This window comes from Phalacrocorax carbo, chromosome Z (genome assembly GCF_963921805.1).
Source record: "Phalacrocorax carbo chromosome Z, bPhaCar2.1, whole genome shotgun sequence".
In the NCBI taxonomy this organism is placed as follows: Eukaryota; Metazoa; Chordata; class Aves; order Suliformes; family Phalacrocoracidae; genus Phalacrocorax; species Phalacrocorax carbo.
The window spans coordinates 29,931,723-29,948,252 of NC_087548.1; the positions used below are offsets into that span (position 1 = coordinate 29,931,723).

At 35.5% G+C, this 16,530-nt stretch overlaps 1 protein-coding gene across 1 annotated transcript in view; it reads right to left on the minus strand.

Moving 5' to 3' along the window:
- Window positions 1-264: 264 nt before the first annotated feature.
- Window positions 265-16,530, minus strand: part of TNPO1 (transportin 1) — a 70,459-nt gene continuing 54,193 nt past the window's right edge. Inside the window, exons 15-26 of the mRNA XM_064439176.1 lie at window positions 15,979-16,150; window positions 14,406-14,492; window positions 13,547-13,654; window positions 13,183-13,341; window positions 13,008-13,095; window positions 11,882-11,980; window positions 11,589-11,684; window positions 8,738-8,813; window positions 7,846-7,945; window positions 6,345-6,419; window positions 3,392-3,534; window positions 265-1,857 (exon numbers count right to left, since the gene is read on the minus strand). Coding sequence (XP_064295246.1) covers window positions 3,427-3,534; window positions 6,345-6,419; window positions 7,846-7,945; window positions 8,738-8,813; window positions 11,589-11,684; window positions 11,882-11,980; window positions 13,008-13,095; window positions 13,183-13,341; window positions 13,547-13,654; window positions 14,406-14,492; window positions 15,979-16,150 — 1,168 coding nt within the window. The 3' untranslated portion in view covers window positions 265-1,857; window positions 3,392-3,426. The remainder of the gene's footprint in view (window positions 1,858-3,391; window positions 3,535-6,344; window positions 6,420-7,845; window positions 7,946-8,737; window positions 8,814-11,588; window positions 11,685-11,881; window positions 11,981-13,007; window positions 13,096-13,182; window positions 13,342-13,546; window positions 13,655-14,405; window positions 14,493-15,978; window positions 16,151-16,530) is intronic.

A 16,530-nucleotide genomic window follows, 5' to 3' on the forward strand; every position in this document is an offset into this window, starting at 1 on the left:
TGAGAAACTAAACCTATAAAAAGGCTGTTATGGCTTAATTTTGTTTTGCAGATTAATTATGCAGCACTTGAAAAATGGAAAGGTGTGGCTTCACCTCTGACCAGCAGAGTTAAAAATCTCTCCATTTTCCTTTATCATCATGGGATACTCTTTAGGCAATCTAAATTATTAAAGACTTGCCACTTTCAGATGGACACAAGATCAAGTGTACCAGTTAGGATTTCACATTCACAGTACATAAGAAAATACACATGAAAGGAAAAGTAAAGGGTTAACTTAACAAGGATTTATTCACAGGAATACATGTAAGTAGAGGAAAAAAACAAAACAGAAAAGCTAAACAAATGAAATGAAGAGGATCCAAACCAACTTTCACTCTGTAGCTTTAAACTTGCACCCTTGTGCATTTAACTACATCAAAGGGCCACCAACATGCGCCGATACAGTGTAGATACCCTGCATTACATCCATTAACTTAAACATCTCTTTAAGATCATGCTTTGAACAAAAAGAAAGCGTAGTAGGTAATATGTTGAGTGGGAATAAACACAAATATAGCAATCATGTCATCAACTTCTACAATTGTCTTTTATGTGCCAACTAACATTTATGCAGCCTTTAACGGGTCTTACCATGTAACTCATTTTTAGAGGTTCTGATAAAATCACTAGTATATAACCATGCAGAAAGCACATCACACTGACAGCACAGAGGCAAATATTTTGCACAGCTATATCAGCTTTCCACATTGTGCAGGTTACACACAATACAATATCAATCTTATTCTTAACAGATCCTAAAAAGGTATTTCAAGGCCTAATTATTAACTACAGTACTTGATATCTATAGTCTTAATAAAAAGAAAATCCACAGAATCTTAGAAAAGGAATTTTAAATGCAGGGTTATATTGAATTGGTAAACTGCAACACAAAACTGGCGCAACATAGGTAAATGTATACCAATTTCACTCTATGTGATGCAAGCATGCTACTTTCCCACTAATTTAAATTACTTCTGATCACTATGAGCCAGAACGCATGCCTGAACCTTAAACTGCACGTTAAGAATAATGCCTTACTCTAGAAATTAAATCTAATGAAGTACAATAATTAAAATAATATCTACTACTTTAATTCTTTTTTTAATGTAAAAATTAAGATGTCAATCTTTCCTTTGAAATGTCCCTCCCCTTATCCCCAAAATGAAAGGAGTGACTCATTTGGCAGCTTGCAGGTTGCTTCATTTTGTCCAGGTTAACCTTTATTGATTTATGATGGGGTTTCTATATTGTACACTGCAAGTGCCTGCTCCTAATACACACAAGCTCCATTTTAACTGTACTAACTTCATTTGTGTAGTTCTTCATTAACATGCAGATACCTAAGAATCCCATCAAGCAAGATGAAATAATGTAGAAAACCCTTACTTAAAAAAAACAAACGAAAACAGAACGCCTTTTACTGTTTGTGACTCCCATTCTTAGGTTTTCTTTATTGTGCGCAAAATAGTTTTCCTCTTTACGTATTCCCACAGTTCAATTATATGGTTCTTATTTTGGTACAATTCCCCACAATATTCCAGAATGTGCTGTTTTGTGACTAGATTTTTTTTTTTTTTTTCTTCTTCACATCCAGTGCAGAGTTGTAATAGGAGACATATTTCCACCCACAAAGGCTCCAGATGTTAAAACATTTCCCAACATCGACTTAATACAGTGACGGCAACACCTCCCTCCCGCCCCTCCCAGTAGGGTTGGGATTGTACTGTATTCCCTACTGGTTTACCCTTCCCCCCAGTAAAGGGTAACATTTTCCCTGGGTGCAGAGGCTCCCTCATAGTCTCCCAGACTGAAGGACCTATAAAAGGAAAAGGTAAAGGTGTAGTTAAATCCTACTTTGAACCTTGACTGACAGATCTATGCATAAACCAAGAGGTTTTTTGCCTTTGTGAAGCAGTAGGTACCAACCTTTAACTTAAAAATGAATTTATGCCTAGATTTTAACTTTTAAGTCTATTTAAGAAAAGATCCCATTTATATCAGGTAAATTATTATTAATGAAATAACACGCACTTTAATGCTACTCTGATAGTTCCACTATTCTGGCTAAGGTTAGATTTAAGATGAAAGCAGTCCTATATATTCTATCAAGCTTTTCCATTTTAAGCACAAATTTATAAGGTAGGTATGACACTGAGAAAGTTTATTAAACATATGTGCTATTGACCTAACAACTTCACTTTTAGGTGGATTAAACAATTGCCATAGTGTCTCCTCAGTTCAAACTGAGGATAATGGCAATTTTTATCCTTTGGATTCCTCTTCATTAGGAGGAGAAAACACCCTTCTGTCAGAACTAAAAAGCCCTCGTTGATAGACATGTAAATGTTTGAAATTGGTTTATTTTTAATCCATTGTTCAGATCAAACACGTAATTCAAACAGGATTTTTTTATGTCACTGACTTAGAAAAAAAAAATCTTAATTCACTTTTAAATAGTTGTCTGTTCAACAGAAAAATGGGATTGAATTATTTACTCCCATAAATTCAGTACAAAAATTCTACAGCAAGTATCAAATTTATTGAATAAACTTAATTCGCCCTCTTTTTCAGGTAGTATAATAATCTCTTCAGAGTATCACACTCCTTTGCACATGGGAAGTTTGTTTTATACAGTGTGCATAGACAGCATACAAAGCAAGGTAGTATAATTAAACTATTCTAGACTGCACTATCACTATTCTTTGCTGAAGTTGAATCATTCTCCACACAGAACTATAACAATTCTGAATTGGTGACCAAGATGTAATATGGTAACCATAAATACATCAGCTTCCCCAAAACATCAAGCTACAGTGGAGTTAGAGATTAGCATAACATCCTTCAGTCAGTGCAAAGATCATCTAGTATGTGGGTAGGAGTACATTGGACTTCTCATGGCTAAAGTGTGTTAACAAACTTACTTTCCTATTCCTGCTTAGGCCAAATCTGACATCAACTAATTCGTTAGACATAAGGGAGCCTGGTATCTTTAGTATGATGGCTTGAGGATCACACTCATCACTTAGCTTATTAAACCTGAACCAGTACTTTCTTATACCTAGTCTTCCAGCCTTACCTTGATACATTACTGTGTGTACCATACACTCACTTTTTCTTTCTTTCTCTCTCTCTATAAAAATAAAGTAAGAGTCAGACAACTGCTTTTGCTACAGATACCATCATTTAGGTATACCATCACCCTTCTTTTCCCCCCTTCTTGTAAGAAGGAAGATATCTCATCCAGTGTATCTGAAAAATTCTAGTCTGATGAACTGATTACATTTCACATAACGCAAATGGGGGAAGTCTGTTATACAGCTCTGTTTAGCAAGGAAGATTTTTCTGCTTACCTCTAATTATGGGACTGCAGCTACAGTACATGAGGTTAAACTCCATAGTAAGCTGCAAGGCGCTCTTTTAAGGGAAGAGGAAACTGGTCAGAGAAACGCCTCCAATTCTCATCCCCAACTTGATTTTTAAATCCATGAAGAATCTACAAATGAGGGGGGAAGTCAAGATAATTACTAAACAGTAAATACATGATAATTATTTACTAGCAACATATTCAGTAAGCCACAAACTGCTGGATCGTACATCTGTCCATTTGAATTCTCCAATTTAATACTGAAATGCCACTAAGGAAAAAAAGAAGTCTAGTAACGCCCTTCTTAACTGAAGTGTTTCTTTCATGGGTGACCTATAGAATATAGCTACCCACATAAATTCGCATGTATATACCTATCTATATGTATTTTTAATCGGTAAGATGACTTACAACCTCAAGTTAGGCCATTTCAGAATGCTAAACATTTTATCAATTGACATAGTTTATATACATTAAGACTACAGTATTCACATTTCTTTAGAATACGTAATATGTTGTGGGAAGAAAGCTGAGCCAAGACTGCAGCCAGCATTTGACAGAATGCATTCTTGTCAATTTCTAACACAAATACAAAAAGCATCCTGTGGGAACTTTTTTCAATGGAACCTGTGAGACAACTATCACTAAGAAGGAAGGTGTTAAAGCCTTTTTATTCTGAAAGAACAGGGATCTAGTCAGTCACAGTCAAAAGCCAGGAAAAAAAGTTTACAGGTTTCAGTGTGAATCTTCCAACATAATAGTGCCATTTAATTTTCATAGTTTTCAGTTAATCTATCTAAAAGGTCTTAGTATGTTAACTGTGAAAACAGGTTAAAATGCAAATGTGAAAAAGAATAAAGCAGATGAAATGGCTGCCTATCATAGAAAATAATGCTAAGAGAGTCTAAAGTTTTTGTTTTCTTTTTTAAATTCAAGGACCCTGAACTATGGAACCATCTGTCATGAACACATCCTCACGGAAAAGGCAATGTTCAAGTTAAAGCTCATGGTATTGCACTTACCCTCAACACAAAATTCTCAAGCTGAGCTGTTCTTAAACAGGATGTAGCAATAATGACATTACAGTGTCAACAGTTAACTTACTGCTTTTCTCCCTGAAGGAGACCTTCCACAGGGAGGCTCACCTCTCTTTCCTAACCCAAAGGGTCAGATTAGCCAGCTGCCAAGAAATTCCTGAGAAATCTAAGAATGTTCAGGTATGACAAAATGAACACTTAAAATCATCATCCAAGTTTTAGCAAGTAAGCTTCAGTTACAGTCTTCAGCTACCTTGCTTTTTATAAAAAGCAATAAAATTCTTAGGGTATGTCTCAGATTTCAACACTGGCAGCTCATCTACTCATGCTCTTGGAAGTGGTATTTTCTCTCTCATCTCTAGCACTAAAACACAAAAATAAACAAGAAAAGAAACACTGGACAATCCAGGTTTTTTTTTTCCCCCATTGTTCCTGAAAGGTGTATTTATGGTTGGAAAGAAGATTTAACTGGATATACTGGAATCATTCATTCATGACGAAGTAATCTAAAAAATGTACATGCCATGTCTTGAAGAAAGCTTTGTCTCCTTTCTTGCATGCCAAAAAGCACAAAAGAATACATTTTGAAAAGCAAGGATGTCCTTATGCCAAGTGACCAAGAATCATTGTGTCTAGTCTGAATGCATCAGATCCCACATGGATTACTTGGAAAGAATCTGAAAAAGAGGGGCCTAACTTACTGAAACAAGTATTCAGTGCTCAAGGACCAGTGGAGAAACACACACTGAGACCGCTTTGGACAATCATCACAGACAGCATATCCTGTCTGTGTATATTTGCTGTTACCTTCTGCTCATGCCAGAATATCACAGCTGTGCACTTTCTGGACCTGGTGTTCCTTCAAAGGAGACCAGTTACCTGAGAGGTGAACTAGGACAGTGAGATTTCTGTCTTTGCTCTTAAAGATGGGATACAAAAGTTCTAGCTTCTGTTTTGATGCTCACAAATGGCATTACTTGAAGAAAAAGTGCTAGTACTGACCCATGGTCCTAGTAAGTACTTAGGAATAGGCTCCATTTTTGTTTTAAGATGATTATCATGAACTTCTGATATGCAGTCTTCCTAAAAACAGAGATTTCACTTTACAGCTTATGATGGGAGTCACAATACTGAACAGTAACAGCATCTGCTCATGAAACTGAAATAAGTTGGAGTTTTTTTGGTTTTGTGGTTTTTTGTTTGTTTGTTTTTTTTAAATATCTAAGACTCTAGTGCCAAAACACAATATATCACATTCTGGGTGGGAGGATTTTTGGTTATTTTACACAAGGCAGTCTTTTCACTTAAGTTCTATTGACACTTTGTCTAGGGATGTTTTCTTGGGTATAACTGTACATTAGTTTCTTGAAACTTGCTCATCCAAGAGGGATCCTGAGGAGGATTAAGCAGTCCTGAAAATTCATTTTCAGCAAGAGAAACAGATCAGGATACCATGGGACATTTTTCATTTGCAATTTTCTGGATGTTTCTCCATAATAAAGTAGGTATCTTCATGGCAAAAAAGACCTGAACCATGCAAATCTCGTTTTGTAGAAAAAATCTCAAATGTGGTATTAAAAAATGCTGTTCTTCCAAATACAGGCAAAACAGAGTAGGCTGGATGTTATGAAAAGCTCTTCAAGGATGATTATCCTTTCAAATAAGATCAAGTGAACTTTTCAATACTGTTAAAAAAAGTTTGGAATAATCCAAATGCATAGAAGGAAATACAGGTTAAAAAAAGTCAGGATTTTTGTTGTTTTGTCTGAAAATTTATAACCTTGCAGAGAAGCCTCCATGACCACAAATACAGTAACTACTAACAGTGGAAACAGAAAGCACGAAAAGCCAGAGGACCCAAACCACCATCATTAGGATATACTGTTATATTAGACACATTACCTTACAGAACATGTCTCGGAGATCATCTTTTGGGCTAATCCACGAAGCAACAGCATCACAAAAAAAAATAAAGTCCTACAAGATTAAACAATCACATAGGTTAGAAACCTCGACTTATAGGTCTGAAAACAACACTTGATGTTCATTCTATGAACTACGCAGGGTCTTTCATCCTAATTCACAACTGCTTTTGGTTTTATGTATTTATTTTCCAGATAATTCTGACAATAACAGTAAGATACTGTACACCTGAGTGCTCAGAAATAGGAATAGCTGAGTGAAGGAATAGCTTTGTTTAATCAGGTCTTTGATTAAATAAAACCACAGGTAAAACCCCAACAATTCTCTTCCATGCCCCATTTGTCTAACATCAATTCTTCCAGTACACATACCAAGTTCAAGAACCAAACCACCTTAATAACAAGCAACAAACTCAAGACTGCAGTTGCAATGCTGTCATGGATTTCCAGTTGTGGAAAAATGTTGTATTTCTTTAAGCAGAGCCAGAAATTTTTCTCTGGGACACACAGAATGTTTATCCTACAGGTTCAAAACTAAAGCCCCAATATCCCTATACTCACTTCACCTGCTGTCATGCATTACTCTTACTACACCATAAAAATAACACTCTGTAATCATTAAGTTGATGACGCATGTTTTTGGGTAGGAACTGAGGATAATGACTACAGAGAATAAGAGATGGCATAGTGAAAACAGTCCTTAATTATCCCCTCCCCATAAGCTATGTGAAGGAACAAAATGGACAGCAGAAGAGGGAAAGGCTAAGCACAGAATAAGGCATAAGTGAAATGAACTGAAAATTTCAAAATAAGGTAGAGACTCAATACTTGTGTTTCAGGAAGAATAATTCCAGGCAGAGGAGAGGGGAAAACACCTTCATTTCCCTCTTAGAAAATATTACATTGGTACAGCTTTCGTTTGGAGGTGTTCAGGCTAAAGAGCAAGTCACATAAATGGTACATTTGAAGAACAGAAGAGAGATGCATGTTCCTTGCCACATTTACTATTTAAGCAATATATCCACAGTTGAAAAAGAATCTTCTCTACCCCGGTATTAAGAAGTGGTGGTTACTGTTTTTGTTCTGTTTCTTCTTTAAAAGCCTAGGTTACCTCTGGAAAATAGGTTTAAGTATGTCAACTTTTGCCTTATGCTTTCATACAGATCCTGAGCACAACCTGACAGAAGTATCAAAGTACAGTTATTCTAATCAAAGTCCATTATTTACACATTCTTTGTAAGTAAAGGATAAAAACTGAGTTTAACAATACTTTTCTCCTTTCCTTTGCTAGGTGATAATTACTGAAGCATCACTGTATGTATCATTCACAATATAAACATCTTGGCCTCCTTGACCTCTCAAAGCCACATCATCTACTGCAGGGAATCACATCAAGCTAACCTTTTTCATACTCCATATACAGCTTAATTAAATTTCGCATGAGTAAAGAAAAGAACTTGTCATCTATTCATGCATCTTACTTGGACTACTCCACTGGGGTTGACCGAGATCATGGTACATATCCCGCGGAACGCTGAATCCTTTTCCTCATTGTCTCTTATGTTTCGCAGAGAGGTGCACCTAGCAAGTTGGAGAGCAAAACTTAGCTAACTCTATTACTTTTTCTTCAATCAAGTCAGAACTAGATGGCAGTATTTGATGGAATAAGTCACACTGATAAGATGATCTGAAACACTATTTTGAACACTTAGAAAAACACATGTTGCACACAGTCTTTACTAGCATATTCCCATTAGGCATCATCTCCAGAATCTTGTTCTCATCTTGCACTATATGCAGTTAGAAAGTGTGACCTGTATTCCATTAAATACAACAGAAACATGTATCTGAAATATTTATAGAAACTATCTTTATTAGAAGCAGAACATATAATACTATCACAGTATGAATTATGTCAGATACCACTTACAGAACAGTTATTTAACTTCTACAGCAGCAAGCAAGCTATTTTATACATAACAAATCTATAAACATATATTCCTTACAGCAATTCAAGCCTCAGACTAAATTTTAAGTAAAGTAATGCACGGTTTAAATTTTACAGTATTTGCATGCATTGTATTACCATTCTGGTGGATTTTAAAATGCTCTTTCATAGTCAAGCTTTAACACAGCAAGCATGTGACAATCTTATCCCATGCATAAATTAGTCGTTAGCCACAACATAAAGAATACATGATGGTGCTACTAAAAACTCACAAACCTGATAGGACAAGATTAGTCACATGGTTGGCAATGATTAAGGATTGAGATTTTGTAACCAACTGAAAATATATCTAAAAGTGAGATAGAGAGAAGAAAGAAAGAAAGTGAAGAAAAATGAATTAAAAAAAAAGATTGAATAATACACACCAGGGTCTTATAAACTGCTGTAGCATGGGGGCCACCTCTTGAGGACAAACGTAACCAAGACGACCAATTGTTATTGCTAAGGTAACGCAATCACGGTTATACACCACCAAACGCCAACCAAGACATGAGCAAATGAGGGGGGAGGAGAAAAAATAAAGAAAAAACAACAAATAACTCAGAAACAGAAACCAACAAAATCTGTGTATGATAATAAACATAAGATTTCACCAGTGCTGTTTATTACCACCCCCTAAATAAGAGGCAGCAACATATATGGTATACTCTCCAGAGTAAAAGAAAAAATTGAAGAAGTACATGAGAGAACACCAAAAACACAATTTCAAATCCAAAGGCTTTCTGATGTCAGCAGTCATTCTGCCCTCTTCAGAGTAATCTGTTAAGTAAATTTACCTACCATACATTTCAGAGTTTTTATCCAAATGTACTATTATGGATACTCCTGATAAAAAGGAATTAACCATTTTCAGTTTTACTATCAAGTATTTTAAACATTTTTTTCAATATTTAGAACTCAGCATTTTAATAGACCAACTCTATCAGTAAAAATACACTTATAAATACTTTTACATAGAAAATATTGTGGTCTAAAAATGCTGAATAGAAGAAACTTCTCAAAGAGCACCAAATATTTTCTTCATAATCTTGTAGAGAATTTAAAGTGAGTGCAGATTAATTCTTTAATCCCAATATTTCTCCTGTTCACAAAAGACTCCCTCATTAAGGTCGTATAAGACTCCTGACTTCTGATACATGAAAAGCAAAATTGTTTCATCAGATGATTTGGTAGTTTGATCCTTTGTTCTGAGGGACAGACTAAAGACAATATCTTCATGCAAATGTGTTTTAATGGTGTTTGCTCAACTCACAAAAGATTAATCTTTAGAAAAAGGAGAGGGTGGGGAATAATGTATCAGGTTTACTTGAAGCAAAATACATGAATAATACTAAAATCCAGCAGATTTATATGAAGCAGAAAAAGGAAACCTACGTTCAAGGGACATACTATGCAACACTCTAATTAACAGGCATTTGCCAACAGTTTCATGAAACATGCAATAAAGCACATGATGCTTTCTCCAATAAAAGTTTGGTGTAGGATATACTAGCAGTTCGAAACATCCTAATTCCAAGGAAGCTGCAGCTCACTGGTAATGCACTGTTTTGCCCTGATGTTACAATTTCAATATACAGTGTCCAAAATTTTTGCAGATCAAACTTCTAAAACTGGATTTGAAGTGCTACTTTCAAAACTTAAAAGTGTATTTTCATTTTTCTGTAAGTTTGCACAGCTACAGTTTGTACGAGGAATAGTAATCTCTTTCAAAGCTCAACCTCTTGGCATGGACTGGTTATTTTCTATGCAATTACTTTTACTTAAGGTAGTCTCATGTTTCCGTAAGAGAAGTGTTTTGATAGCTCATTACATAGCAAGCTAAAGTAAAAAACAGTAATATACTTGCAATACTAGTGGCATGCAGCACAATATCCCACAACAAACCTCACTCAACACTCAACATTTATTTGCAGTTATGCATCCACATATAAAGTAACTATTAAGAGAATTAAAAAAAAAGCCAGTGTTTGGATGCTTCCAAAGATTCTCTAACAATGATGGAAGCAAACATTTCAGTACTGGATGCCTCTCAGTTACAGGTTTTACACATCTATCAGTGCAGAGGAAGGGGGTCAGGGCACAGGGAAAGAAAGTTTATATCACTATACTATTCCATGGTATATTCCATATATTCCATGGTATATTTCATAATAAGTAAGCATTTGCTCCAAAATTATCTTTTCAAAACATAGTACCTGTAGTACACCAGGCTACTAGGTAATTTTTCCTTCAAGTTCACCTTCCATACTAAATGGGGAATACTAAAAAGTGCCGCTTGTAAGTTTAGAGAATGCCAAAGGAAAAGTAAGCATTGAATATGTCTCCAATTTATCTCATCCTTAGCTAAAAAAAAATCTGTAGCAGTGAATTTGCATAGTTTTCAATCATGTCAGGTATAAGGATAAAACAGTCATTTTTTTACAAGACAGTTTTCAAACAGAGGAAAAAAAAAAAGATTCTCAATTAGTAATATAGTAAACCAGAAACCTGTTAAATTATTAATGAAGTTTTGCTGAAGTATGGAAGGTGCTTCATACCAGAACATGCCCTCTATAAATGCAAAAGAAACAAGCCTCAGAAATTCTGATTCAATAAGGCATTTGGGGAGTGCTCCCAATTCGGAAGGCAAAGCTGTGGGCCAGAACATAAAACTTGCATGCCATATCAGAATTCTTTTCAGAAATTTATTAAGTGACCAGGTAATAGAAGTTATACATAACTTCAGTCATGTTGTGGTAAAACTGCCATCACAGATCTAGATCTTTTTGCACAACGTTACAAGTTTATCTTAAATAAAAGTGCATTTTTTTTTGTAAATTCAGAGAGTTCATTAGTTTTATATATGCCAATTACATCTGCTTCAAACACTAGACATATATATACAGTACACATGTATAAGGGCATGCATATATTAAAATCAGTGTGAACTAAGTCTTTAAGTGTTACTGCATATATTTGTCATATTCAACACAAACTGGAAGAATACTTAAACAGATGATAAAAAGTATAATAGATGTTATAGAAGTCGAAACCAGTAACTAAGAATCTAGATATATGATATGGTTTGCTGCAAGACTGAGACTTGTAAGAGCTTCTGCAAAACAGAGCTTTTGCTTATAAGCCACAAATCAGTTCTGGTGTGGTTCCCCTGTGCAATTTTTTATACCATTAAAAAAATCTCTAAATTTCTTCACCATGTATGGGTTTTTTGGGTACCTGTATTCTCTAACAACGTCTTTGGTGTGTTGGGTCTGTTAATTATTTCTACAAGCTGGTGCAACACCATTGGAATATAAGGCTGCATCTCTATACCTGAAACAGCCAAAAAAAAAAAGATTCAGAAGAAAATGACCATTAATATACATAATCTACATAGATCTGGTACCTTGCACTTACTAGCAAGGACAAAAATCTCAAATTCAATCTTAACATGAAAGTATCACTAAAATCCCCAAAACACCTAGACAAACCATGTGCAAAGATTCAAAGGAAAAAAAAAAATATCTTACCCATCTGAATGGAGATTTCTCCAATTGCCCAAGTGGCATTGTTGCACACAGAAATGAATTCTGGGTTTAGGTTGGTTCCCAAAATGGGCATTAATTCAGCTAGGAAAAAAAAAAGGTTTTAAAATCTCATACAATACAACCATCTTGTCCCATTACTGTAAGATCACAGGGGAAAAAGTTTTTAAAAATCATGTAAGCCTATTTAAATGCTTGGAAAGCATTCCACACAAATTAACAACAGCTATATTTCTGCTATATATCAGATTAACGTGGATTTTAGAACATAAGCGGATCAATGCAAATCTCTTCAAATTACAATTTTCGAGTGTTTCTAATAGGCTTTATCTTTATGTAACACTAGAAACCCTTTTTCTCCCCTTCCATTGCTGGGCCAAGCGCAGAGAGAAGAGGGAAGAAGAAAAAACCCACAACATAGCTACAAGTACTTGTAGTTTTATAACATAGTTGAACAACTGTCAAATCACCTGGGTAGCTATGTATTCAGTTATGCTTGAAAAACAATGAACCCTAGAAGGCAATCACATCTTTGATTAAATTTTAGGAAAAAAATTAGTCACAAAGATAGATTATAACATCTGCCAAATAGATTTTAAGTTCCAAGCCTATCCAAGCATTCATTTGGCAAGTTAAGTCTATCTCAGGAATATCTGCAGGAAGAGACAGCAAATATCATGGCTACTGAAATTAAAAACAAAGCAAAAAACCAAACCAAAACCTACTGTCTAGCCAGGTTTTCTAACTTTTATATTTATAATTTTATGGAACAATAGACTAATAGAAAAAAAGCTACAAATTCAAGATTATATCAAAGCAAACAGCTATTCTAATTGAAGTCTATCTGTTTTGCTGTATTGCAGCACAACACGTAGCTTCTTAAATTATAAAAATCATGACAAAAATGAACTTTTGTTCTTATTTTTGTAGACAGTGCAAGTCTTTGAAACACACGATTTGAAGGAGAAAAGACTAGAGACCCTTGCTGAAAATGAAAGCTTACAGCACAATGAAAAGCCAACCCATGGAATAGGGAGCCTAACAATGGCTAAACAAGCCTCCTACCTGTTTGTAAAACAAGTTAATTGTTTAATATGTAAAAGAAACATACCAATGCAAGGCTTAACATGCTGAAAACACGCCTTTGTCAGATCACCTAACAATGCAAAAGAACTCTGCCGTACTTCAGGCATTTTATCCTAAAGAGAGGGGAAAAAAAAATTTAGAAGTGTTTCTGATTCTCTTAAGAAAGAAAATCCATGGATCAAAAAGGTTACTCATCTCACCTGCATGCACTGGTACATTAGTTCCAGGATATTGCTGCGAGCCACTAGCTGTTCAATGTTGCCTCCAAGTCCTTCAGCTAAACCACTGAGTAAATCAAGAGCCACAATCATGAAATCTTTATCCGGAGCCTCATGTTGGTCTGGATGAACATTATGCAACTGCAACAAATAAGTATGCATTTTCAAAATGAGTATTAGATTTTTCTTAGGGGAATGCATACACAAGAAGGTTTCAGAATGGCAGTTTTATTTAGATATTCAATGGCTATACTACATACCTCCCTGCAAACCCGTAACTTTACATAGTTAATATATTGGTTTAAAGAGACATTCTGGAAACATTGGAATAGCAATAGAAAAATACCATGGCTTGTGCAAGGGTCTTCTGCACCAGATTTACACAACGCTGGTACACAGGTTCACAGTATGGAAGAAAGCCAGATTGCAAGGCAGTAGCAACTGACGACAGGCACTACAATTAAGAAAACAAAAAAGACAGAAACTAGTTACTACCTTTTCTCACAACTCTGAAGTGCCTTTTACTTGGGAGAAGTAAATTGAAAGATATTACCATTTTAAGTATATCCACATGTAACTGGTTAAGTAAATACAACCTAGAAAGGCAGTACCAATTAGCTGAGCCAAGCAACTGTCAGCAAATTGTTAACTCTCTCCTACATATGCCAGTTCAGAAAATTTCTCAGCAGCAGCATCTTCTTAGAGGTACCCATGAAAGTACATACAAAAGCAGTTACAATAATTCAGCCAGCACTTAAACTAAGTACAAGCCATAACATTACCTAAGAGTTATGAAACGAATTTTTCTAGAGGTGCTTTCCTCCTTCACACTTGGAAAGTACAGAGAAGAGTTTACATGGTCTGGTTCATACCTTCAGCTTGTTTGACAATTGTTTTAAAGGAGGGATAAAGCGAGAACAAGAAGAAAGAAGACAAGAATAAAAGGGGGATGGAACATTTTTTTTCCCCTGAGAATCTCAAAGAAAACTCTCCAGAATAGCAGAAAAAAAATGCAGATTTCTGCTAAACTAATGACATTTCTCAAACACAAAATTTTCTTACTACAGCCAGAATATTTTCTCCATATTGGGATATACCTAGCACTGTCAGCTTTTATGGTCATACTTCCTAGTATGAGCATATTTAGTAGAAAGTGTAATTCCTAAAAGAAGTTGGTAAAAAAATATTAATATTTTAACATTTACCTCTAATAAAGGGAAGAGATCTTTATCTTCATCCTTCAACATGTTCCACTTCTGGATTAATGGAGGCATTAGCATCTGAATGTATTCCTGTTTAGGATGAAAATGCATCAGCTGCTGAAACACTTCACTGCATACTTTTTATTGCAATGCTAGAAAATGGATATATTAATAATTGATATATATTCTACTTTTTCAGCAAAAAACCCTGATGTACTGTAATTCCATTATTGTTACAATACGTAGAATTAATAATAGAATTTACAATTTGTGTCTTAAGATTTTTTTCTGAAGCACTTAAGTACTTTTGCAGAGTGAATCTTTTCCTCCAGGTTTTGTTTCAGTCTAGCAACTTTTAACAGGTGCCTGCGTTGTTACAAATCTGTATGATTGCATCAGGGCCTATGGAAAATAATTTTACTAGCAGTGCAATCTGGCTGTGCACCTGCCACCTGCTTTTCTCAACCATTTCCCATTGCCCTGATGCTACAACCCTATCCTCCCAAGTTCCTGAAACTTCTTCCTCAAGCAACTCACCGTTCATGAAGAAAGTAATTTCCTGTCTCTCCAGAAGGACATACTCACCTGTTCTGTATGAAGCTAATGCATCTTCCCTATCACTGCACAGCCACAGTCACAAGGACATTGACCAAGGCATCCCTACAGTGCTGCTCTTCCCAGAAGGTATCTAAGCAGCCAACAGAAGCTGCCAACTAATGCTATGTCGAAAGATACAAAATTTTAAGTGTCTGAAGAAAGTCCCACCATCACCAGGAGCTCCCATTTAGCTTCCTCCTGGTGCCGTCAAATATCAAGGTGAACAGGGCCATAAGGGAGACTGAAAAAGAGGTCCTTTGATGGTGTGGCATGTTGGATGGCAAATAAAATGCCATGGACCAACTCATTGTTTTATTCTAGTGCATCTATGTCATATGAAGCACTACAGAGAAATAAAACAAATTTCAATAACCATGATAAGATGCAGACATGTGATATGTATGTAGATTCTATTAATAGAAGTACACTAAAAACACACTGTATTTGCCTGTGTGTTCTGTGCTTTGTCCAAAGGATTCTGTGTTTTCTAGATATAAAATGAATGCCTGTCTTACTCTCTGCTAAAGCAATTTCTAGTAATGATATGATCCATACACTGGAAAAAGACACAGAGAGTAGGTTAGCTATACTGAAAGTGGCTATAAAAAAAACCAGTTTGGTCATTAGAAATTAAAACACACATTCCACCAATTTCTCCGAAGTCCCATTTCAGATATATAACATATATATACCTATATCTATCTATCCCCTCTGAGCTGATAAATTCTGAGCACGAGAGAAAAAGTTGCAATGAGGAGCACATTCCACAAGCCACCATGCATGCAATCAAAATGGCGACTCTTTGGCTAGTGGGCAAGTTACATGCAGTCTATGTATTTTACCTGTAAATATTTAGTACTAGCAAAACCTACACATATCAGCATTTCTGCTTTATAAGATGTAAAGCACATGACGAAAACCACTGAACCAGTTTTTACAATTATGATGCGTACTTCTACAGAACATAAGGTATACTCACTGGTTTATTTAGATGATGTCCTACAGAATCTGCCAGAGTTCCTATAGCGTCATAAAGAATGAGCAGGTTTTTATGCTGGTATTTACTAAATGCGAAGACCAAAGTGTCAAGTATATACGCAAGATAAGGAACAAGCTCTGTACAAGCCTCCTCTTCTAGAGTAGCAAAGGCACTGAGGGACAAAAAACCCCAGGTCAGTTATTATCTTGGAACAAAACAAAATGACCTCAAAATGCCCACACTACCCATTTCCATTTAAACATAGAACTGTATATAGTCCTCAAATTCATCCAAGACACATTTTCAAAATATTACTGAGTTAACCTTGCTCTATTTTGACTGAACAAGTAAGGATTCAGCTCTTACACCGTGACAAACGAAATAAAAAACTATAGCCATAAAACCTGTTATGTACACGCAGGAAGCCCCCACCAAGAAAAGCATTACTTTACACAAGTTACAATATATTAACCAAAAAAGCAACTATAACAAAAGCTGTTTACTTAAGTTAAATATGGCCCACGATCTTTAACATATGCTGTAGCTGCACCT